General features: G+C 41.0%; 3 protein-coding genes across 6 annotated transcripts; 2 read left to right on the top strand and 1 right to left on the bottom strand.

Annotated features, from left to right (window-relative positions):
• Nucleotides 1-345: 345 nt before the first annotated feature.
• RB195_006447 (uncharacterized protein) lies at nt 346-5748 on the bottom strand (the record flags this gene model as incomplete). 2 transcript variants are annotated; one of them, XM_064179529.1, is made up of 10 exons in its annotated part: nt 346-501; nt 575-712; nt 1866-2008; nt 2065-2143; nt 2200-2351; nt 2429-2545; nt 4026-4152; nt 4282-4402; nt 5346-5472; nt 5724-5748. In XM_064179529.1, the coding sequence occupies 10 exons, from the start codon at nt 5746-5748 to the stop codon at nt 346-348; spliced, it is 1185 nt and encodes a 394-aa protein (XP_064036476.1). The 2 variants fall into 2 exon arrangements, with proteins under 2 accessions (XP_064036476.1, XP_064036477.1); XM_064179528.1 differs by lacking the exons at nt 5346-5472; nt 5724-5748 and having other exon boundaries at nt 4282-4353.
• A 727-nt stretch (nt 5749-6475) lies between these two features.
• RB195_006446 (uncharacterized protein) lies at nt 6476-7233 on the top strand (the record flags this gene model as incomplete). Of its 2 annotated transcripts, none has more annotated exons than XM_064179527.1 (4): nt 6476-6586; nt 6646-6721; nt 7030-7123; nt 7209-7233. In XM_064179527.1, the coding sequence occupies 4 exons, from the start codon at nt 6476-6478 to the stop codon at nt 7231-7233; spliced, it is 306 nt and encodes a 101-aa protein (XP_064036474.1). The 2 variants fall into 2 exon arrangements, with proteins under 2 accessions (XP_064036474.1, XP_064036475.1); XM_064179526.1 differs by having other exon boundaries at nt 6640-6721.
• Nucleotides 7234-13918: 6685 nt separating this feature from the next.
• RB195_006445 (uncharacterized protein) lies at nt 13919-22662 on the top strand (the record flags this gene model as incomplete). Of its 2 annotated transcripts, none has more annotated exons than XM_064179524.1 (15): nt 13919-14003; nt 14075-14204; nt 14868-15003; nt 17564-17664; nt 17719-17775; nt 17912-17969; nt 18049-18119; nt 18229-18373; nt 18465-18600; nt 18655-18782; nt 18850-18933; nt 19020-19059; nt 19165-19252; nt 20163-20315; nt 22575-22662. In XM_064179524.1, 15 exons carry the CDS (start codon nt 13919-13921, stop codon nt 22660-22662), a joined length of 1500 nt encoding a protein of 499 aa, XP_064036472.1. The 2 variants fall into 2 exon arrangements, with proteins under 2 accessions (XP_064036472.1, XP_064036473.1); XM_064179525.1 differs by having other exon boundaries at nt 18850-18940; nt 19012-19059.
• Nucleotides 22663-23062: the final 400 nt, after the last annotated feature.

The raw sequence follows: 23062 nt of genomic DNA, 5'->3' as shown, positions 1-23062 counted from the left end.
TGATAAAAAAGGAAATGAATGGAATAGAACGAATGGGAAGGAAAAATCGAAAGGCGCTAGTAGTGTTTCCTCATCATATGACGAATCTCAATAACTACGTTTTTCACAATCTCTATCTCTAAGACGGAACCAGCCGAAACGCAGCAAAAACAGAAACCATAGCAAAAATTCAAAGCAGCAAAAGTAACGTTTCTGAGTCAAAAGTGCCTGCTACGAAAGTTTCGACTGATTTCGTGATCAAACATATTTCCCAAATAAACAAAAGCGGCAATAAACAAAGAAGAGCCAGGAACTTGGAGATGTCTTTCACGTTTCATGTTCGGAAAGATTAATAACAACAGAATCTCAGATATTTCTGTGTGGTGAAGAACCGTTCGATGAGCGTCTCCTATCGTCTGGAGTTTCATATCCGTCATGTTCGTCCTGATCTTCTGTGGATATGCGTTCGGCAGTAGGCGAAGGCGATCGGGATACCAACTCTTTGAGGCGTCCACCAAACGCCTGAAGAAGGCTTTCAATATTGATTGTAACTATTGAAACTGAAGGATCTCCACAGAGCGCAAGGTAAACCAACGTTCAATCGTCCATCTCGATGGAACGTATCCAAGAAATCTCTTATAAACTCATCGGATCGACTCTTCCAGTTGTTGATGAACTCCAACCCCTTTTCTTTCAAACTGTCCACTTTGTTTTGAATTTGGTATTTGCTTGCCTAAAAAGTGTCAATCCTCAAAAAAAAAACAATCTTCTTGTCATCATGAAATCCGCTTTCATGGTACTAAAAGAAATCCACCTCCGATATTAGTACTATATGTACGAACAAATTCTGCTCTTCTGCTCCCATTCCGACCAATTTTTAAGTATAAAATAATGACAGCATTTGAGAAAACTCTTCCAGACATCTTTTTTCTAAGCAAAATTAAGACAGTTTTAAGCAAATCTTAGGACAAATGAGAATTTCAGGGCAGTATGTAAAACTCGAAACTGGTTCGGAGAGAAGTATGAATCTTTAAAAACACCGAACAAAATAAGTAAAGAACCGGAGTAGATTCAAAGATTAAGTATTCTTCATGAAAAAGAGGAGGCTTTTCTCTACATAGCTACAAAATTGCGTTGTTCACGAAGTAACATCAGCGATAACGTTATCTAACAACAAATTTGAATAAGTCCTGAATTTTTCTATGAAAGGAAATGTCGTTACTTAGCGTTCAGCAGTATATAATCCGAATTCTAATATACAGTCAAATATGTTGTGTGGGCTTGTTACGCGACACATACGGGACTCGACGTGGTTCAGTGTCGCGTCTCTCCCATCGACGAAACCTGGACCACCGACCACTTAAAGGCATCACTCCACGAGTCTGAGCTAGTACGGATTTCAGGTGGAGTGTTCGTATACGGCATAGTAGATTATTGGGAGGAGAGTGATTCTGTCCATTTCTTCCTAATTGCCGTAAAAAAACCGGAAGATACTTCTTCGGCGGTCTGGCGCACTAATTTCTACAAGGAGTTCGACTGGAGCGCGCCAGTATTGTGCGGCGCCGTATCTTCCGTGCCGTTTTTTACGGCAATTAAGAAGAAATCCAGCTTGGCGAATTCTGCTTCGCAATGATAGGAAAAGCCGACATCGAAGGATCAAAATGCAACGTCGCTATGGACGCTTGGCTGCCACAAGCCAGTTATCCCTGTGGTAACCTCTCTGACACCTGAGAAATCCACGGATCTCCCTCACTAGAGGGGTCACAGCCGGTTAGTCGCGAGGCTACGTGGCGCGTCCCCGGGTGGCGGGGCTAATCGCGGACCAAAAACGGCCTTGTGCTTGTCCAGAGACGCAGGTGGCCAAAACCATCGAAACGAAAACCTACCGCTAAGAAGCCGACGTTCAACTCCTTCGCAGAATAACCTCGTTGCAGGTTCCTCCGCACGTATTTATCGTAATCTCGAATTATCCGACAAACAACATCGCTAGTGGAAACGCCTTCTGTACGCTGAGTTTCGATAAACATTTCTAAAGAAGAAAGAAGAGTCCATTGAACGAAACAAATATTGATGAGTTTAAATTACCTTCCTTCCTAAACTTCTCGTATAAATCTTCTTCCCCAGGTGCAACGTAAGGTATGGCATCGTGTGCGATGAAATCAACCTATGATTAGGGATGGTTATGCCACTTTCTATTCCAGCATCACTATCATATCTAACCTTTAACTCTTTAAGAAATTCAACAGTACAGAACCAAGGTGCATCGCGGTAAACTTCGTCCACATAACGACAATGTCGCACCCCTTCATATCTCTCGTCCTCCGATGTCACCGTGCGACCTTTGTATTTGTGAGTGCTCTTATCACCGCACACTGAAACACGCCATATTTGAAAAACCGCATCATACACGTTAGCACCGTTGCAAGGAGTAATCACTGAAAATCATTACCTCCTACAATCAGATAGACGTTTGGGAATGCATTTTTTGCTTGCCTTAATTGGTTGGCATGTCCGTGATGAAACAAATCATATATACCGTCAGCATAAATTCGTACAGGACGTCCAGCTAAACATATAAATCCTAAACTCTCGCTCTTAGAAAGATGTATTGCGTCGGAGTGACGCATCGCGCACTCGATAGCCCTTCTGCACATCACGCAACAAACTCTTCGGACCTATTTTCCTTGTTTTTCTTCTTTTTTTCTTTATTTGACGTGTTTTATTCTTTTTTTTGCACAGTAGTGTGTGAATTGGATCACACAGTCTTAACAAAGTAGTGTTCCTCTAGTCTAATCGTTTATTTGCTGTTATTACGCCTCGAAAGTAGTGGTTGAATAGTTAGTTTGAAGAGAAAGGAAATTCAAAACCAATGAGAAATAAATTTACTAGGACTACGCAAACATTTTCATGGAATATAATTCAAAAAAAAAGAAAAGCAACAAAACCAAATAGCTTGCTGCGCCCTATGGAGAGAGACAGCGCGCACCTCCGCCGTGAGCGCAATGCGTCACGCTAATGCAACTTGATTCAAGCCCGCTTTAGTATTTAGTATCTAAGAAAAAGAAATTAAGCTATGAATCTCGCCCCAGAATACACTATCTAAATTCACTCCAGTGATTTCGCTTCTGTTTATGAACAAATCGTAACGCTTTTGCATTAATTTGGAGAGGAAGTTCTGCCACAAAAGAACCGAAATGTCAGGACCGGAATAAAATCTCACTGTAGCAACCTAGTTGATGAAAACAGCAAGCATGAAATTATTATTGTTAACAGTTATTTATAAATTATTATTAAAATTATATTAATGTTATTCAATAGAACAGTGATGAGTTTTGTCAATTTTCATGCTTGAATGTTATGAATCCTCGTTTAGAATGACACGTACATGCATTTAGGAAGTATAAACTGATCTTAAAGACAGTGTATCAGAAAACTGCCAGTATTTAGATCTCTCCACAAATAGGTAGGAGCTGGGGTGTAGTTCACGATTGTGAGTGTGATCATAGATGCGATATCGGATCCAATGCTCTGACCCCCTTCACTTTTCAACATTTAGTGAAATTACCCCTTCACTTTTGGGAGGTTGGCGAAAGAATCCCCTTCAGCTACACCCCATGAGTTAGATCCCTTTCACTGACTCCTCCCTAACACATCTATGAGTCTGATCATACTTCTTCTAAATTCTCTTCGAAAAAGGTATGTGAAACAGCTATGTGTTCCGTATCCCCTACGATGCTACTTGTTAAGCAATAGAACGCGCGCATCCACTCATCACTCAATGTCCGCAATCCAACTACTAAATATAGCTCTAATAAGTACCATGAGCTGCACAATCCAGATGCATTGCACTGCGGTGCGAATTGCCGTTGTTCTACCAACATACACGCCTTTCTCTAGATTTCTTTTGGCGCATTGGGCGTGATCCTCATACTCGAATACAACACAAACTCGATACTCGAACTACGCCTCTAGCATTGCTTACCTATGCAGAGATCCCAACATCGAAATTTTCATTATACGCTACCTTTATTTAGCAGTGGGCTCACCTGTGTCTGCTTTAGCCATTGCAATTGTTATCTTTTTTGTATAATCCACTCGTTCTCTTTCCGCAATTGCAGGTTCTTCATCACTAAAAGGAGCAGGCCCTTTTAAGGCAAGTTGTAGAGGTGTATCCTATAATTTAATCTGTAATTTCAAGAGCTAGACAATGGGAAAAGCCCGAATAGAAAGCTGGTCAAATGTGTCATTTTGATTTCTAACGCTTTTAAAGAAAAAAAAATATCTTGAATAATGAAAACCTACTCCTAAAGCTGAGCGCTTCGACGGCAAGAGGTCATCAGCATCAGAGGCAGCTCGTTTACGTATCGAAGCCATTAACGCGGTGAACAGCGTATATCTGTCCTCAACCAACAGATATATTGCACTGGAAATCCAATTTTATCTGTCTCATCACTAAAGAGCTATCCTACTTTAAGTTTCGCAAAAAAAAAATTCTCGAAGCAACTTCAATAAAAGAGGTCATCGGACCTGCTGATCACAAATATAACTAGGGGAAAACTGGCAAGAACACTCTAGACATAACGTCATGAGCGTTGTCATTACTCCAGTAGAACATTGTGTTGTGGGTAATACCAAAGTTTTTGCTGGTTTGTACAAATTCATGGCTTTGGACTAATGGTGCTGACTGATGTTAAAGGCTCACATACAATGCAAATAGTAAACATAAGCGACGTGAATACGTTCATGTAAGGTCACAAATAAGTAATGATATAAATATAAATGTATATATGTGTAATATATGTATGTATAATATAACAATATAATATAATATACATAGGTAGGATGAATAGAATGAAAGTAAAAAAGGAGGAAACCATGAAAACTAATGTTGGACAGGTAAAAAGACTAAGTCTGGGCTGAGCAATTAAAAAAAAGAAACTCCCAGAAATCTCAAGTTTTCGGTTCGACTACAAAGCAAAGCCAAAAGTTCACGACATCCGCGTTGCGTTCATTCTCACGTGTCTACATTGTAGACATGACATTTCCTGCCAATTCCATAACTCGCTTGTTACAGTGGCATGCAGTGCAGTTTGTGGAAAAATTGCGCAGAGTCGCGAAAAAACACGATCTTGGCGTTAAAAAAAACCAAGTAAAAGAGAAACATGGAATTTTTCACCAAAAAATCTAAACTATGTACTTATAACTCCAACTGAAACAAGCAAGCATCAAGAAGAGTATGGAGAATAAGCGGCTTCACTTGTTCTGTTGTTTTTCTTCGAAAGAAATAGGCATTATTCGTGGCCACTAATTCTTCTATCGTAACTGCTTAAACGCCAACACATACAATCAACTACGTTTCGAATTACCAGTCGGATGCATTGTTCGACTGTTGACAAAAAATGTATTGTGAATAAGAGCATTCGCGTTGTATTTGATGGGACGAGGCTATCAAGGAGACCACAGAAGGATTATGACGATCACGACCGCATGGTTCTAAAATACAAAAAATCTGACTTCTATCGTCGAATGTGCATAGACTGCCACGTATCAACGCGAATCACGCGAGAATTTCCCCTGTTGCTTAACAACTTGTTTGCTCTTGTGTTTTCCCGATCGAACTATGCTATTTGGCTCGTGGCAAACATATGCGAAGAAACTACAGTGGAATGTAGATGAGACGACCGTATGTATTATAACTCTAGCAGCGAATCCTGCACAAAAAGCTGCTTTTAGAAATGTTTCACCAAAGTTGAGCACAGAACCTGACATGCAAATTCAACTGAGAGCTTCCCTCTTTTCATTGTATGTGCATGCTATAGCGAGGCAATCTCAAAACTACAGACATTCTTCGATAATGTGCTTATTTTTCCATTTAATCGGTAAAAAGACTAATAGAAGAAAAATTACATATCTTTTCGTAAAGACAAACGTGCGAGAATCCCAAAAATAATGAATGCTGCAGGTGAAATACGTGCGCTAACAAGTGGCAACCAACATGAAATCAGTCAGGATAGGAAAGAGAATTTCTTAGAATAACTGCAGTGATGCGATACAAGGATCCATGCATTCTGTTATGACTTCGAAAACTAAATTATAGTGCGAACAAAAGTTCGAGATCTCCGTGCTGCGTTCTGTTGTCACGTGCATAGCTGCCGTAGAAGATGTTGCATCGGAGCGACGCGTTGCACTCTCGTTTGAGGCGCCAGCTGATCCTTCTCCAGAGTGCGCGACAAGCTCCTCGGAGCTTCCTCTTTTTTTCATTGTTCTCTTTTTTTAATAGTCCATTAATAAAATAATGTAGTTTTAGGGAGGTGTTTTCTATTAACATTGTTTTCTTTATTGTCCCGTCGAGGTCTACAAGAATGTCAATCATGCAAAATTACAAGAAGAAATGGAAAAGAAATCCAATCCTCCCAAACTAATGTCGTAGAGGAGGGAACGGCAGAACTATTTTTCTAAAACCACGCTGTTCACTAACTATTTCGCAGAAAAGGATATGAAAAACAACGAGAAAAGAGCAGTAAGTCCCAGAGAGGAGCACTCGGAGCTTGTTGTGCTTTGTGGAGAATGGCCACCGCATGCCTTCACCGAAGACGCGATGCGTCAGGTCGATACAACACGTTTTACACCGACTGTATGTTTGCGACGATTTTACCGTAGTGTCAGTGCAGCACGACACTTGCCTACAGTAGTTCACAGCCGCTTTCATTTTCACCTGGTTTGAAGTCTTGTTTCAACACAAGTACGGATAAATATTTGGCCTTTTGACTACAATTCAGTGTATCGTTGCTCTACTGGGTTTGCCGTCTTTTGTACTAAATTATTTCACTACAATGTACTAAGAGATTGATAAACTATCCAGATGAGTTCAGATGAGTCCGTTCTCGAAAACGCGCGTAGCAGTAGCTACAGAAGACCTCCAGTTACTACGATTAGTCACGACTGTTATAATGATACAACAACTAAACGGAAATCTTAACAATAAAGAGCACGAAAGCTCAAGAACAGAAATCCCTTAACTGCTAAGTCTGAACGTTCATTCACTTTTAGGAATGGTGAACTCCGAAAACACCACCAGATCAGCGCCGGTTACCCAAACAAATGACAGTCTGTTCGTCTGGCTTTTATCCATGATCCATCCTTGGTTAGTTTTTGCTACTAAGATTACTTTTGCTAGGAAAAAAAGCACGAAGCAAGGGGCGAAGGATGAAATCGAGAACTATTTTCAGGCCCGAATCAATAACGATCAGCTGACCTGGCTGCTGCCATTCTCACAATTCAAACACAATTTTTGACATCGCTAGGAACTTTTGTGCCTTTTTTCTTGTTAACACAGACAAATAAACTTTGGAATCTCACTAAAAGTGAACGGACAATCCAGTGGTTTCATCACGATGTCATGACGTAACAATATATTTCACCCAAATAGCATGTATAGTCAGGTATTAGAAAAAATGATGCAGAATCACTGTGAACTTCATCGGAAAGTAAGATAAGAAATCAATAAACCAATGGAAGAAAGTATCATCTTTCCTCATGTCACAGCTTCTACGAAAACCAAGATGACCAACTCATGTACGCCAATGCAGAAATAAATTCTTGAAGGTGAACGTCTTTGAAAGCGTAACACTAGAACGAAATTTCGATTTATTCCTTTTACTAACTATTCTAATTGATAATAGGATTACTGAACCTACAAAAAGACACTTCCTGACTGCTATTTCCAAAACCCCAATCCAAGCTCGCGCTTGACTTTGATATAGCTAAGCAACTCAAAACGAGCTGAAGCTCGGTGCGGTGGAGCGCAAGAGTTAGGATCAATGGAGACACCCCTACAATATTCTGATCAGAATGACGTATCCAGAATCCCAGCATTGCTTATCGTGCTTCCAAATCACGGTAGCCAAAAGTCGAATGTCGCCGAAGTACTTAGTCAGGCTCTCACTGCAGTGCAAAGAGCCCAATTCTTATAAAGTGTACATCCTATTCTCAAATAATGCAGCTAACTCACTTTTCCTCACGCAGACAGGATGTGCTTTTTTCTGTCATTCAAGAAACCAACAACATCGTTTAATGACGATCAACTCGATAAAAGTAACAAAACTTGTGAAGAAAACCCATGAACCTGGTTGAAATTCGCAGTTTTCTCTTCGAGGAGCAAGATTTATAGATGCTACAAGAGCAAACTTAGAGCAGATACCATATATGCACTGTAGTAAAACGCAGCTAATGAAGTCAACTGGAAATCTTTGCGGCAGACAACAATATAACTAATCACTCAATATTCTGAAATAAATCTCGAAATCCTTAAAAATTTCTAAGCAGATATTGTGGAGTGTTTATATCAGAATATCGTTCACGAAACGACTATGAATAGATGCTGAATTTGCATCCACCATCGACTACCGATAAATCGAGGCGTGATCAACAGTGCTTTGCATATTTTAGCTGTGCAATAAAAAGGACTATTATAACACTTCATTCGTCTGAAAGTTCGGTTTCGTCAGGACCTCGCGAAGCAACAAGAGGGCGTATGGTTTGCTTCGAAATATTAGTAAGATGTCAACAGAGCTCGGAAAAACATTTTTGAAAACGTATGTCTGAGCAAACAAAGCAGAAGAGATAAAGTGTGAGTTGCAGAGGTGAATGAAGTCCCAGGAAATGCGATAGCATACAAGGACAGAGAAAAAAAAAAACACGGAGAGAGAGATTCGGCAGGAAAACTTTCAATAAACGCTTCGCACACATGCAACATGTCGAGTAAACAGAGAATGGCGTGAACACAGAACCACCAGCCGATAAAACAGCGGACGATAACACGGGCGCGTCACTGCAGCTTGGCGCATATTTTGCCCATCGCAGTGAAGTTTGCAAAAAAGGCCCGAGTGTGGTGGGATTCTTGAAGGATGATGTGCCAATAACCTTCTCACCAAATTACATAAAATCTCATCCATTAATAAGGGTTTTGAAAGCGTTTTTGTTTCTCGAAGGTTGTTTGTCATATCATAGATGAGTCACGAAACGACACAACTAAATCAACTAAATAGAACATCTCTGTCTGTAGTATTGTGGAGTCAAAACGACATGAAGCACAGTGCAATTGCGTAAGCTGCCGCACTACAAGCGAAGTTCTGCGGACAGTGGTCGGAATCGAAGTGGGATCACGCGAACTGCGGCGCTAAAAGGTCCCAACCAGAGTCCTTCCGTGATCATAAGTGCTGCGCTCCACTGCACCGCTTCGAACCCACCCGCTTACGCAACTGCACAGTGCTTCTTGCTGTTTCGAACCTACAATAAGTTGTTATTAAAGAAACCTTCGATAATAGGCAAGGGCTGAGGGAAAATGATTGCCTGCAGCAGTTTCAGACACACAGGATGTGATTTAGTAACACATAAGTCCAGCAGTTTTAAATACTTTGATGAACATCTACCTTATTGGACCAACATCGAAACCACCTATCATAACACGTACAAAAATGTTAACAAAACAGTGATATCTCAAGAAAGATCCAAGGTCATCACTGAATCAGTTGAAAAGAGAAGACTTTTTGAGTGAATCTGATTTAATACTCGTATATGAAGTATTCGGAAGATTTCGTAGAAAAACAACGGCTGGAAATGAACACATTTCGTAATTTGGCTATAATGCTTCACTTGGTTTCGGGTCAAGGCAGAACAGTGATGGAGCGGATCGTTTCGCAGATAACATCGATATATCATCATCAATACAACTTCTTTCGGTATTCGCAAGAACGACTGGACACTAAGAAATCCTCTGTGCGACGACACTTTGAGAACAGTTGAAGGAGAAGACGCAATGAAAAGGGAGGGAAATAAGCAAGGGGGATGCACTCTCGTCGCCTGCGATGAGTCATACGAACGGCTGATGTGTACAACTAAAAAGATTAAGCACTTTTATTCTTTCTTCATTCTTGAAAAGCATGATATTCTTCCAACTCGTTCGTTTTTTTTTCTTAAACAAAGTCAAAGCATTACGAATACTGCGATGTCGCGGTACTATCGGTTCTACAGTTGGGTCATAACGACCTGAAACTCGACGCAACTGCGTAAGCGACTGCGCTAGAAGCGGCGCGGAGTTAGCTGTTGGAATCAAGTTGGGACCACAGCACCAATCATCGCTGGCTGCAGTCCTAGTGAACGCGGCGACGCCCCCACCTCGATCCCAATCGCTATGCTCGCTTCGAGCGCAGCTTACGCAACTGCACCGAATTTCGGGTCATTTCAACCCTACTGTATGTCAGTTTCTAATTCCATACCCACCTGATCGTTTCGATCACCTCTGCCATACATGTTACTGAGGCCATTAATTGCCGCAATAAAATCACTTAGTACTTCTTCCTACTTTATCAACTGGTCAACACGTTATCTTCTTCGTTTTTGGCTGAGATATAACACCCTTCCATTCCTTTTAATTTCTGAACTTGTGACGATGATATGCATCATTTATGAAAGAACAGAGTGCAATAAAGCACTTTGCTTTCTTTTCCTCAGGCGTGAACAAAATGGACAGATAAGCACGTTTCCGATACTAGAAGTAAGGACAATCCACTCTATAAGGACAATTCTAAGTGGAACACGACTGACCCAAGATGCCGAAAGTAAGGTATTGAATTATTAAACGCATCATCCGACGAATTTGAGGTGGTGCGGATTTCAGGAGGAGAGTTCCTACACGGGGTCCTAAATTATGGAGAGGAGGGTGATTCCGTCCACTTCTTCCTAATTGCCGTAAAAAAACAGCCCGGGATATGCGGCGCAGGGCTGGCGCGCACCAACCGAACTCGTTGTAGAAAATAGCGCCACAGAACGCTCGAAACCGCATCTTCTGAGCCGTCTTTTTTACGGCAATTAGGAAGAAATGGACGGAATCACCCTACTCTCCATAATCTACGATCCCGTATACGAATACTCCACCTGGAACCCGCACCACCCCAGATTCGTGGGGTGATGCCTTTAAGAGCACCATCGCCCTATCGATTATCGTCGTCTGGAAAACAAGGCGGCCTAGTACCCCTTACATCGCAAGACGAAAACGCGCTTTCCCGAATAGATTGATTCAACGGCGGCGGTACACTTACTTGTTTGTACCGTCGCAATCAACGAGGAACCAACGGAAGAGGACACTGCTTTTGTGCATCATAGTTCCTAGAGGTGACCAGGCGAAACACTCGAACAACTCTTTAACTGCCTGCTTCTCCTTTGCCAACAAGTGGAGATAACTATGTAACAAAAGCCGATTCTGCACAGCAATTTGATTCATGTGAGCAGTACACAGTACAGTTACTGTGACGATGTGTTTGTATGACTTTCAAGGGTATATAGCTGTCTCAAAACAAGCTGAAGCTGGATGCGGATGTGAGAGCTGCGCAGTGGAGCGTAGCGATTGGGCTCAAGAAGGGGCTCCCGACAGCACCACTCATGGCAGTAGCCCGAGTGAACCCACGACGTCCCACCTGGCCGCCCAGCAGCCAACTACACCGTGCTTCATTTCGTTTTGACCCTGCTATACTCAAAAGCATCACCCCAGGAATCTGAGGTGATACGGATTTCAGGTGGAGTATTCGTATACGGGATCGTAGATTATGGAGAGGTGGATGACCCTGTCCATTTCTTTCTAATTGGCGTAAAAAACGGCCGGGAAGATGCGGCATGTGCACAAGGCTGGCGCGCTTCAATCAAACTCGTTATAGAAAATAGCGCGCCGGAACGCTCGAAGCCGTATCTTCCGGGCCGTTTTTTACGGCAATTAGGAAGAAATGAACGGAATCACTCCCCTATCCTCAATCTACGATCCCGTATACGAATACTCCACCTGAAATCCGTACCACCTCAGATTCGTGGGGTGATGCCTTTAAGTGCTCCAATTTTTTTTGGAAAACAGGAGATAGGCTTTATTGCGGGTGCGCATCAGGAGGTACCCAGAGGGGCTGTCAGGATATATCCTTAAAGGATACGTGCGTCGATGATTGCGCTGCGCTCCGGCCGATAACGAGAATAGACTTTTTCACTGCGCATGCAGGAAGCCCCGCCCATCTGCTTTTCGCAGCTGAGGCTAGGCAGATTGACTAAAGGTCTAAGAACTCCGGAGTGCGCTGATGACCGTTGCAATCTGCGTAGATGGTGGACATGAGCATGGAGTGGTGTAAAACTCAAGAGACAGCTTACTTTCTTTTGAATTCCAAACTTGAGTAGCTTAGCGCTTGGTTTCATTTGTTCTTGAAATCCTATTCGTGATCGCCTTATTTTTCTAATAGTATGTATTATTTTCGCACCCTTCTAAACATGGTTTGTTTCAGTTTATTTGTTTTTTTTTATTTTAGGTTGCGTTGGATTATTTTATTGGTGTTCGACTGCTGTTGATGCTATTAGTCGTCCAGGCAAGAGCGAAAAATGTCTTGCAGGTACACAATATCCCTACATTCGCGTCTTATGGATAAGACTCCGCATAATCGTCAGTAAACGATTGTTTCTAGCCATATCGATTTCTTAAACAGGGGAAAATACGAAGTGGTACATACATAAATATAAATAAGTACAGATCGCCAACCAACAAGGGTACAAAACGAAGCCAAATTTTTACTCGTACAAAAAGATAGAAATTGTAACTGTTAGAATATATATTACAAATGTAGTTGTTATGTAGTCATCTCCATAACAAAGTAACGATAATATTTACTCGCCGAATTCATATAGAGCAAGCTTTGAAATATGTCAAACAGTTTGATCTCAAAAGGCGCCTGGTGCCTGTACTCACCTTTATGAACTTTATTTGCCCCCTCGAACTATGAAAGCCGTAGGGTGAGTATCTCATATTATGTAGTTTCATGTAGTGGCTGTGATTTTAAACAAGGTCACAGCTAACATCGCATTTTGTTGCCTTCCTAATAAATAGGTCAGTTTTACTTTTGCATTCTGTTATTCCATCATTTTTCTGTCATTCTTGAAAGTATAACGTCTTTTCCGTCATTTTATCGGGCAATCTCCATTTACAAACGGGTTTCTCATTTGTGGAGGTTATGTTTTACTATTTCATTTCCTTATAAGCTCGTTTTATCAAGGTATCCAAGTAGAGATATCATGCAGGCCTTCCGTGTAAGGGGCGGGCGGAGCCTAGGGATGGATAGTGCGTCTGGACAGGCGTAGCGACGATTGCTGCTGCAGGCACACACTTCGGCTGCACCCAATTTGCTTGGGAAGCTCCTGAGCGCCCCAGCGTCCCCCGCCCCCTCTTTTTTACTGCAGTTGAAGCAATAGAAAAATAATCGTGTAGAATGTATGTGGGGGGGGGGGGGGGGGGGCACTCAGTGGCGCCTTTACTTCTCGATGTAAATAATCCAATCAAAGAGGGCCCTAAGGCCTAGCATTAGTCTTAGGAAATCTTTGACATGTAAACTAAAGTTACTAAGGAAAAAAAGTAAGTTGGAGCGCCGAGAAATAAGGGCGCCACCGAGTGCTCCCTTCCCCACTTCCAACTACATTTTTCCCAAAATAATCTGCACAAACGACGAGCAGAATTACTTGGCTTGAGGACGGTGGAGTTCTTGCGCCGCGCTTACGCAATCCTTTCTACTGCGAGGGCCAAAACGACGCGGCCTATCCATGGATTCCTGAAGTGCTGTGGCCGTAATTGCGACGAAAGCACAACAGTAGTTTCATCATTGTGTTGACGTGATGTTTTGTTGTAACCTCCTTCTGTTACTTTTCTTTTCACAGATTTAATTTGGTTACTTGTTTTGAACATTGGAAACTACTACAGTTCAATGTTCTATTTTCACTGGAGATTGTCTTTAATTCGTACTTTATGACCTGTGGCGGCTAGTCTTATGTTGATAGAGAGGAGACAGTAATTTTTGACTATGTGTTGTCTTACTTAACTTTCATCACATGGATTGGCTTTCATTTCTCAGAGGGGTGAATTATGCCGTTTATACAAAACAGAAGCGCATTCCTTCAGTCACAATCAATTGATAATCGAATGGATGTAGGCGATGGAGAAGAGAAATGTTGGTGTTCTGATTCATTAGTGTAAATGAGTCTGCAATGTAAGGAAAATGTTTGCAACTTCATCATTTAGATTATTCGGACCCTTCTCGAGGTGCCGAACCAACTTTTAATGGGCCACGGCACTCCGGATATAATACTCCACCGATGTCGTCCTCCATCAACGACGACCCACTTGCCGGAGCTCTTCTCGGGCTAGCTGAGTACGTGTTATTTCTTGCCAAAGAGAACTAAGTTCTCAATTGATTCAGATGATATTGAGCTTTCTGCCGAAACTGCTCTATCGCTGTTTGCCAAAAGCATGTTGATTCTGAGGGATTTGCGCGACACAACATAGATCCAGGCCAAAACAACCTGAAGACTGGTGCAGTAGCGTATGCGTAGCGGCCGCTCGAAGTGGCCACAGAGAGCAAACAGTTGGGATTAACGTGGCATTATCGCTAACTCTGCTGTCTGAGAGGAGTTAACAATAGTCTTCTTCAGCCGGAAACTCTAGCTTCACCGCGCCGCTTCAAGCGCAGCCGGTTGTGCAAGTTTGATAAGCCATAATGGCTCATATTTTGTCCTTTGAAGGTGTGACGTTTCACTGAAGCTTTACAATCGTGGAAACTAAATTATCTTTTCCCAAAAAAGATGGAAGGTCCTCTGCTTGAGAGTTCAAGAGGCAAGCACCTTATCCGACATGCTCATGCTGCTGTCATTCGCGTGAAGCTGTGCATTACAGGGTAATCATATGCGTTAACAACTGGTTTGCTGTGAAAAAGGCTTACACCATTCAATGAACTGAAGAGAAAACGTGTTCATCAAAACAATAGATCTACTAGAAACACAGTTTAATGTTAACATTAACTTTTTCCTGGTTTTAGCGTAACAACGAAGCTTGTCATTGCGCACCCTTGCATGGTGCTGCGTCGACAATGCCAAGTTCATCAAAATGCACGTTCGCTGCATCTAACACCTTTCACCTTGGTACCTGTTGTCTGCAACATGGTAGCTAACGAAGTGAGTTCAAGTTCGCTGCTCTGTCTCTATTGTTTTGTGTTTGTTCTTTTTTCTAAAAGTTTTGTATGGTTGGTCACTTATATTCCCCCTTGTTTTCGTCCCCTCTGTTCGGAACATCATTAAAAAATTACGATATTCGATGTTAAATAAGGAAAATTATTTGGTTGGAAATACTGTAAAATTCTTGTTCTACCTTGCTCCAACTGAGAGGTATGTCTTCGACATTCTACAGCGTTCAGTGAAATTTTAATTGTTTGTCTATAACGACTACGAGGCGAAAGTTTGGGAAAAATGTATTGTCGAATTACCCATAGATGCGATAGTCGGAGCCAGTGCTCTGACCCTTCACTTTTGAGGGTTGGGGAAAGGACCTCCTTCACTTCTAAACGGTTGGTGAAATTACCCTCTTCACTTTTGAACGGTTGGCGAAAGGACCCCCTCACTTGAGCTGCATCCCATGAGCTAAACCCCCTTCACCTGAAGAGGGTCCGGCTTCTCCGTATCGCACCTATGGAATTACCGTGCCAGCTCCCACTCAGTTGCTGTACCTACCTAGGTAGCTCTTTTTCCCTGAATGTATGGGCCCCAGTATCCTTTTCAGTAGGATATCCTCGCTCTGCCACTACATAAATACAAAATGTGATGTTTTAATATTTATCTGCGTGACAGAATAATGCATGAATAATGGTGCTAGAGATTCTAATATTCTTCGATTGTTGAGAATTTCTGCCGTAGAAAGGAGCCCTTTGAATGTAAAGAATTTCGGCTTTTTCTTTATTTCGTTAACACATTCTCGCATATGATCAGTTCTCCCAAAGTCCTCACCTCCTTTTTTCTTGATTTGGCTTTTAAATGATTTAATGCCTCTGTTGGGTCACGAAAGCATTACTGGGGTGAAGTTGTTCCCTTGAGGAGCCAGAAAATAAATCACGCAGTCAGAAAAATATTTTCGATGATTTGATTACCGTCAATGTAATCATATTCTAAATCAATTTATGCGAATACTTCTGCAGATAAGCTGTCATCGCGTTAAAAAGTAATGTAACAAGATCGACAATTCTTCCACAATGATTGTTTTATTCAAATTCTGTCGATATGGAGACTTTTGTTTATAATTTTCCGTTGCGTCCAATGTGTAAAAGCTAATAAATTACAATTTGACCATGTTGGGATCTTCAGTCCGCAATGCGCCTGTGATTCCGTAGGTAGAGGAGCTTCTGTTGCCACTTTATTTGAGTGACATCAATTGGATTGCGGAAGTTGAACAACAACGTCGGATTTGCTCGCATTACATCGCATAACAAGTTGCATTGTAGGAGGTAGTGCAATCAAAGCTGTTTCTCTTGCCTTTTTTCTTCTGGAATGCTACGTGGCTTGGATGAAATCCGAACATCGTCAGTTGCGTGATATTCTACCTTTAAGCCGATACGATCAATAAATACGTCACAGGTATGTACACTCAATGTATCAACCCAAGAAATCATCTCGGATGAGTTTTTGGACTGATGCATCAGTGTACATGCATAATGCTACCATACTTGATACTTTTAATGCCTCTTAATTTTTTTTTTATCTGGCACATTTTTAACCCTTCCTATCATCTTTGATCAATACCGGCGACTTCTCATGGAGGACAGGTCAATCGAAAATAAGTCAAAAATGGTTTCTATTTTTGAATCTTTGAGTTTGGTTAATGTTTAAAATTGCTTTGCATTTTCCTTTTATCAGTTATGTTTTTCATGGATTGTTTTCGAAATAAGATTGCTCTCCGCTAGTATGATCGATGAAGAAAACGGTAGCTTTAGAAGTAGGTGGATACTACCTTCATTGATTTAGAAAATGTATGTTCTTTTTTTTTGGATAACTGGTTTCCTAGCCAGTCTCTAGCCAACCCCCTTAGCAAAAATGAACGGTGGCAATTATGGCACTTCTATGCTTTGCGTTGCGACTATGTAAGGTTTCTCCACGTCGCTTCATTATTTCAAACTGTAACTAATTATATACGCAATGTTGTACTTTACGACCTTGAGGGATATTACTCAGAAATCATGAGCATTCCTGAAGATCCATATAAGAGACGAAAATAATGCGTTGACTTATTGATTTGCTTTATTTCCCAATGAAACCCTGCCTACACAAGTTTACTTAGATTATGAGAAAATGAAAATGGTATTCGTTTTGAGCGGAACAATGCCATTTATTTTGATGACTGCGAAAAGTTTTCAAGATCAGATGAAGGCTTAAGGCTTGCTCTTGGCAAATGAAAAGGTCACTGATGAAATTGAATGAGTTGTGCTGCATTTCCAGGGATTGGCAACAGGTGGAATTGAGCCCAAATCGAAATAGGGGAGAAATCTTTGCGTAACATCTCTGTTTAGGAAGATTTGAGTAGGAAGCAGGAAAGGCCTCTTAGAAGCTAAACATGTTCAAGAAAATACTAGACAATTTGTTGTGTCTTTAAGGTAGTCCGGTTCTAATCTTGAATTAGGCTGAATGCGTCACGTTTTCGAAGCTTTGGCTTCAGAAGTGCTGTCTGGATGCAGATTTCTTGAGTTTTCAGGGGGTTCTAACCTTTTGGAAAGGATCGATTGGATCTTGTTTGGTTTGGGGCCTCTCTAACGTTACAGAAATTGTTCTGGCGGATTTGTTTGGACTCCCCAGGTGCCGCTCCATTTTTTTTTTATAAAGAGGCGTGATGTGAAACTGATATTTTAGACATATTGTTCCTAACGGCAGCACCGAGAAATACTGGAGACATATACTGTTAAAAGCGTAAGCTGCTGTCTGTGTTGTATTAGATTTGAGTAGTATGTGTTCGTTCAGCTCTGTTTTATCCTCCACTAATCGTTGCTGTGACAGTTGCAATTGGTTTTTTCTTTTTCTTCCGTTGTATTCTTAATATGTTTAGTACCGCCTTTTTCGCCATGACACCTTTCTATATCTCAGCCTTCACTGAAACTGTGCGGGTGAGTACTATTTTTAGTATTTTTTTTTTGTAAGCACTTCATTTGAAGTTTTGTTGCGCTTCGAACAAACTTTCTTCAGAGCGAAGCCGGTCTAGGAGGTGAAGGGCCTAATGTCATGGACGTAGTTATGAAGGGCATCGACAGACTGAGGTTTTCCAATTGTATTTTAATCGTTCTGACAGTCAAATAAGTAGTATTTTTTAGCTTAGTGCTCAGTCACATGAACAAGTATTCTTAGTAGAAATTTTCCCATGTTTAGATTTCCAATTTTTGGTTCACGAGATGCTTCACGTCGGTTTTCGGTTCTTCATTTGGCACTACCGACCGTCACGTATAGAACCTCACATTATATCATACAAACTAAGCTGTATAATGAATTTTTCAAAATGGCGAGGAAGTATGTGGTTAGTCAGTACCTGTATGTATCTACTTCATATTGCTGAAGCATTGATGCTGTTAGGGTTGTGTGTCTTTTCGGAATCGTATCTTCTTCAGAACAAGAAGTCAGAATCTGAAAGGACGAAATTCCACCAGTATGTCCCACAAATCTTTGCTCAAATGTCTTCAACTATATTGACAGACCTCCTTTTGTTTCCCATTGAGACAGTCATGCATAGGATGTACATCCAAGGTGAGTTACCTGGTATTCTCATGAAAATTAGGGTTCAATCAGCAATATATTTAGGTACACGGACACTTATTGATAATTTGGATACGGGGCTTTCTGCCATATCGATTACTGTGAAGTATAATGGCTTTTTTGACTGTCTACGATCTATCCTCAACCACGAAGGTTTTTGTGCACTGTATGGAGTAAGTTTCCTTTTCTATCATGTATCATGTCAGTTGCGAAACGATATTCTTGACGCTTTTTCTCTAGGGCGTAGGAGCTTTGGCTCTTGAATACTTGCTTCACTCTCTACTTCATCAGGCTGTAAGAGCATGCTTCGATAGAGGTTCTGAGGTAGCTAGTGAGATCTTAGTTTTTTTTTTTTTACATAACCATCCCAATATCTTATTTGGTTTTATGTCCTTCGCAAAGCCACTGAGAGTAAGCCACACATAACTCCTATCTCATCCAGTTATGGAGGTGAGGTTTTAAGTTGTGCTTATTTCATTAGTACATCCAATAAGGGAATATATTTTATAATTTACATTAACCAGTAACATTCTACTATTCTTTTTCTCATTCAAGGATCTCTATCTGGACCGCTGGGAATGTCGTCAGGACCACTTTCTGGACCGTTTGCACAACAGGTGTCTCCTGTAATAAGCCCAAGAAAGTTAGTGCAAATTTCTCTCTATAGTGGTTGTTGCACCTTCCAACCAATCTACCGCATAGACAACAGCAAAAATGGTTACATTCTTCCCACAAGATGTTTTTTTTTTGTTACGAGCTTGTTATCATTATACAGTTATTAGCTCAGTTGTGAAAGCTGCACGATTAGTTCTGTGATTCTTCTCCATGCATGTATTTTGAATACCCTTAGGGTATATTTTTATTCTCAGCTTGCCTATGGTCGACTTAAAGGCAGCGTACCACGAAATTTACATAGTACGAAAACCCCAGGAAACCCTGAGTTCGGGGTGTAGATTACGGAAACTCCCCTCATCTTTCCCTTATCGTGGTAAAAGAAAATGGCGTAGAAGACTGCGTTCTTTCCTACAAAATCAGTTGCATCCACGAGCGAACGATCGAAGATTAATGAGGTCTCCTCCCCAGCGTATTCAACTAAAGCCATTGATTAGGCTGCTGAGGAGACCAGAGCGTGTACAAGGGTACGCTCTAACGTATCTTATAGGAATAAAGCGGTTTCCACGCTTTTTTTCAGGACGACTAGGGGGAACTGAACGGGGCCAAGCTCGTTTCCGTTATCTACAACTCGAAGTCTAGGTTTGCTCTGGAGATTCTGTACCACGTCAAATTCGTGATACGTCGCTTTTAAAATGACATCATTTTGTCGTTATGCTCCTAAATATACACAGTGAATCTACAAATTGGGTAGGTACGGTTCAATACTGGTTCGTCTATTTTAATTACGAAACGCTCAGAGAAAATCAACTTCACGAGAAGAAGCTAATAATTTCTTTTTGCCTGCTTTCATCTTTTGTTCCGCCCAAACTCTTGAAGTTTGGTCAATGCTGATCATGTGAAAGTGTTTGTGTGCTTTGCTGACGTGTTGTCTCGTGCAGGCAGCGCTCTTCGTATACACCTCCACTTCGAGATCCTACGCAGTTCCCTACTTTTGGTGAATCCGTCTCGCAGCTGGAGCCGTCGTTTACCGCGCCGACGCCTCCATTCCCGTTCCATTCAGGTCGACCAAATGTTTTCGGTAGTCCCCCCAGGTGGGCACTTTGTTTACATTTCTCCTTAACTTGTTTCACATAAACGCGCGACTTATAAACTTCAGATTATTTAAGAACAGTGACTAGCAACGCGGTTGAGTTAATTTGTTGAATGTTACCATCATTTCACAGAGCAAATAGCAGATTGTAATAGTCATTCGTAGAATTTTGCTGTGAGGTTTAATTTGCTTCAAACTTTTTTCTCATAACAGTTTCCAAGCCGTATTCTTTTAATTTTCTTACTGATATCTCAAAAGTGGTCAAATTTCTTTGAAATAGTGGCAAAGACACGTAAACAGTGAAGAGATTTATTTCGCCAGCTCAATACTTTCGCAATTACATTCATCGCACTGTTTGGAAATGCAGTTCGGTTAACTTAACCGCAGACTGATGTTTTGAGGACAGGTTCATCTTCTTCGTATCACTATGTCTTTTCATTATGTACTGACTGCAGGCATTGTCTTGGGATTTCTGGTATTTTATATGATACACTCTGCCAAGAGGAATTTTTTTAGTAGGATGCTAGCGAATACGATCTAAAGACTTCTGAAGAATTTAGATTTGAAGAAGATCATTGACACATCTAAACTGTTGTCGCAAAATTTTTGACCTTAAAGCTCATTTTCAAAGAGGTTGGATTTTTTTGTTCGTAGTCAGAGTGTGGGACTTTGGATAATCAAGAATGTCATTGCATTAGTACAAATAGCGCAAGTGATCACATTGTTATCCGTTCATCTCTTCGGTAATTCTTGGTCGAGAAGAGAGGTAAAAACTAACTGTGAAAGCGAGGTCCCTGAATACCGGTATCCGGATCAACGACAATCGGCTACTAATATCATAATGTATCATATCTCTTGTCCTTACTTAGTTTTAGACAGTACCTAGCGTATTGGATTAGCACAACTTGTGATTGAGATTTCATGAAAAGTGCGTGGTACAATTTCCATGAAATCTCAATCAGTGAACTGATCGCTGACAATCATACCTGATCTTCACAAATGAAAAAGGAGGTCGAATTGGACATTTGACATTTTTCTTGTGGTTACGCTACTGCAAGAAACTTTTTTCACCACCTCACATATCTCGTATCATCTAGCCTAAAGGCGAATTTTGCGAAATTCCGTGGAGAGATGTGTGACTACGACCGTATGAGTGCAGCTTGAGGCCAGGATTAGTCAGAGCTCCCAAGCAAGTTCGAACAGAACTCGAAAATTTCTGTTTGGGGTTTTTCTAAACTATTAGGTTACTCTGTGAATGATGGGCTTATTTTTAAATGCTTCATTTGCTAGGTAAGTGTTGCCGTATTGTTATGAGTATGTGCGTATTTGAAACTGGCGCTCAAAAATGTGCATTTCGGTCAAGTGTCAAGTACGCGTTCCTAGATAAAAATTTATATTACATGCAATTTTAGTCCAAGTTGTTGCATAGAAGTAGTGTGAAGGTGTAAAGGCGTTAATATTATCTGAGAGGAGCTATTAGGCCGTTTTTTTTATATTAATGCAGCTTTTGTGGCGTTAGAACCTTGATTAAAAGCAAAAAGAAGGAGGAGTCGGAAATGCTAATTTTTCTCAACTTGACATTCCATTTTAATCATCTGAAAATTAATATAAATTAGCTTGAGCAAAAAGTAAACAGTAGTTTCCGATAGAACAAAACATCCTCTTCCGAATGGCATAAAACATTATGCCACAAATATTTAATGACATGCGGAATATTAAAATAAAAAATTAACGGCGGGAACTAATATAAATGTCCCTAAATTTAGGGCATGTTTTCTGTTTTCTTCCTGATGGTACACCTCTCCATTTCCTTTCTTTGCGATACGCCTCATGTAATCAAAACTTGGATTGCAGCGATGAATGGTGCTAGCGGAGGTCCCCGTCGGTCGCAACCGCTGGCTTCGCTGCGCCACTTTTAATGCACAAGTTTACACGACTGCACCGGGCTTCTAGGTCATTTTGACCAAACTACACTCTAGGTGCCACTGCGCGCAAATATGTTGGGATGCTTCAGTATTATGAATCCTGTTGAATAGTTGGAAAATGCTTAGTCATTTTTGTCACTGGACATTGTTATTTCATACGTTTCATGTCTAACGTTATGTGTGTAACGTTTTATTGGTTAGTTTGGACTGTTATCATTAGGTGAGTTACTCCTAAAACATCGGATTTTTTTTGCTGATTGCTGATTCTGAATACGTGAAATGAAATTAATTTCTAGCGCATTCCACTGGCTATCTTATCATTAGTTTGGTTCCAGGTCTATGGATCCGCGCCCGTCTTCTTCGAGTTTTCTACCTCCTCTCTCACTTGTTACCGACAGGCCTGACGATCCGTTTAGTGGTTGAGATTACCTTTGGTATTCATTTTATTACTTTAGGACGCTAGGAATTCCTTGTTAACTGTAAATACTGCGAAAGGTGTTGTGAAGGAGAGTGTTTGTTTGTCTGTTTTTGTCCTTTTATTTTTGAATTAGTTTGGCACTTCACCTTTACTTTCAGTTCGTCCCCTGACACTTTTATAGTGACGATTGAAGTCCACTGTAGAGAACTAGTCGTGTTGATTGGATGCATCCTGACTTGCTTATAGCCAGACATAGTAGACTCTCAGTACTTAAATTTCACGTTAGGGAATTTTTCCATGTTTTTCGCAAGAAGTTATGTTTCGCTAATTAACTAATTCGCTTGTATATCAAAATCTGCTGCCTGTTTCGTTATTTTAGTCGCATTCGATCTAATAGATTTTACT

Source organism: Necator americanus, chromosome I (genome assembly GCF_031761385.1).
Source record: "Necator americanus strain Aroian chromosome I, whole genome shotgun sequence".
NCBI classification, from domain to species: domain Eukaryota; kingdom Metazoa; phylum Nematoda; class Chromadorea; order Rhabditida; family Ancylostomatidae; genus Necator; species Necator americanus.
The sequence above is the reverse complement of the archived record's forward strand: the minus strand, read 5'-3'. Positions and strand labels throughout refer to the sequence as shown.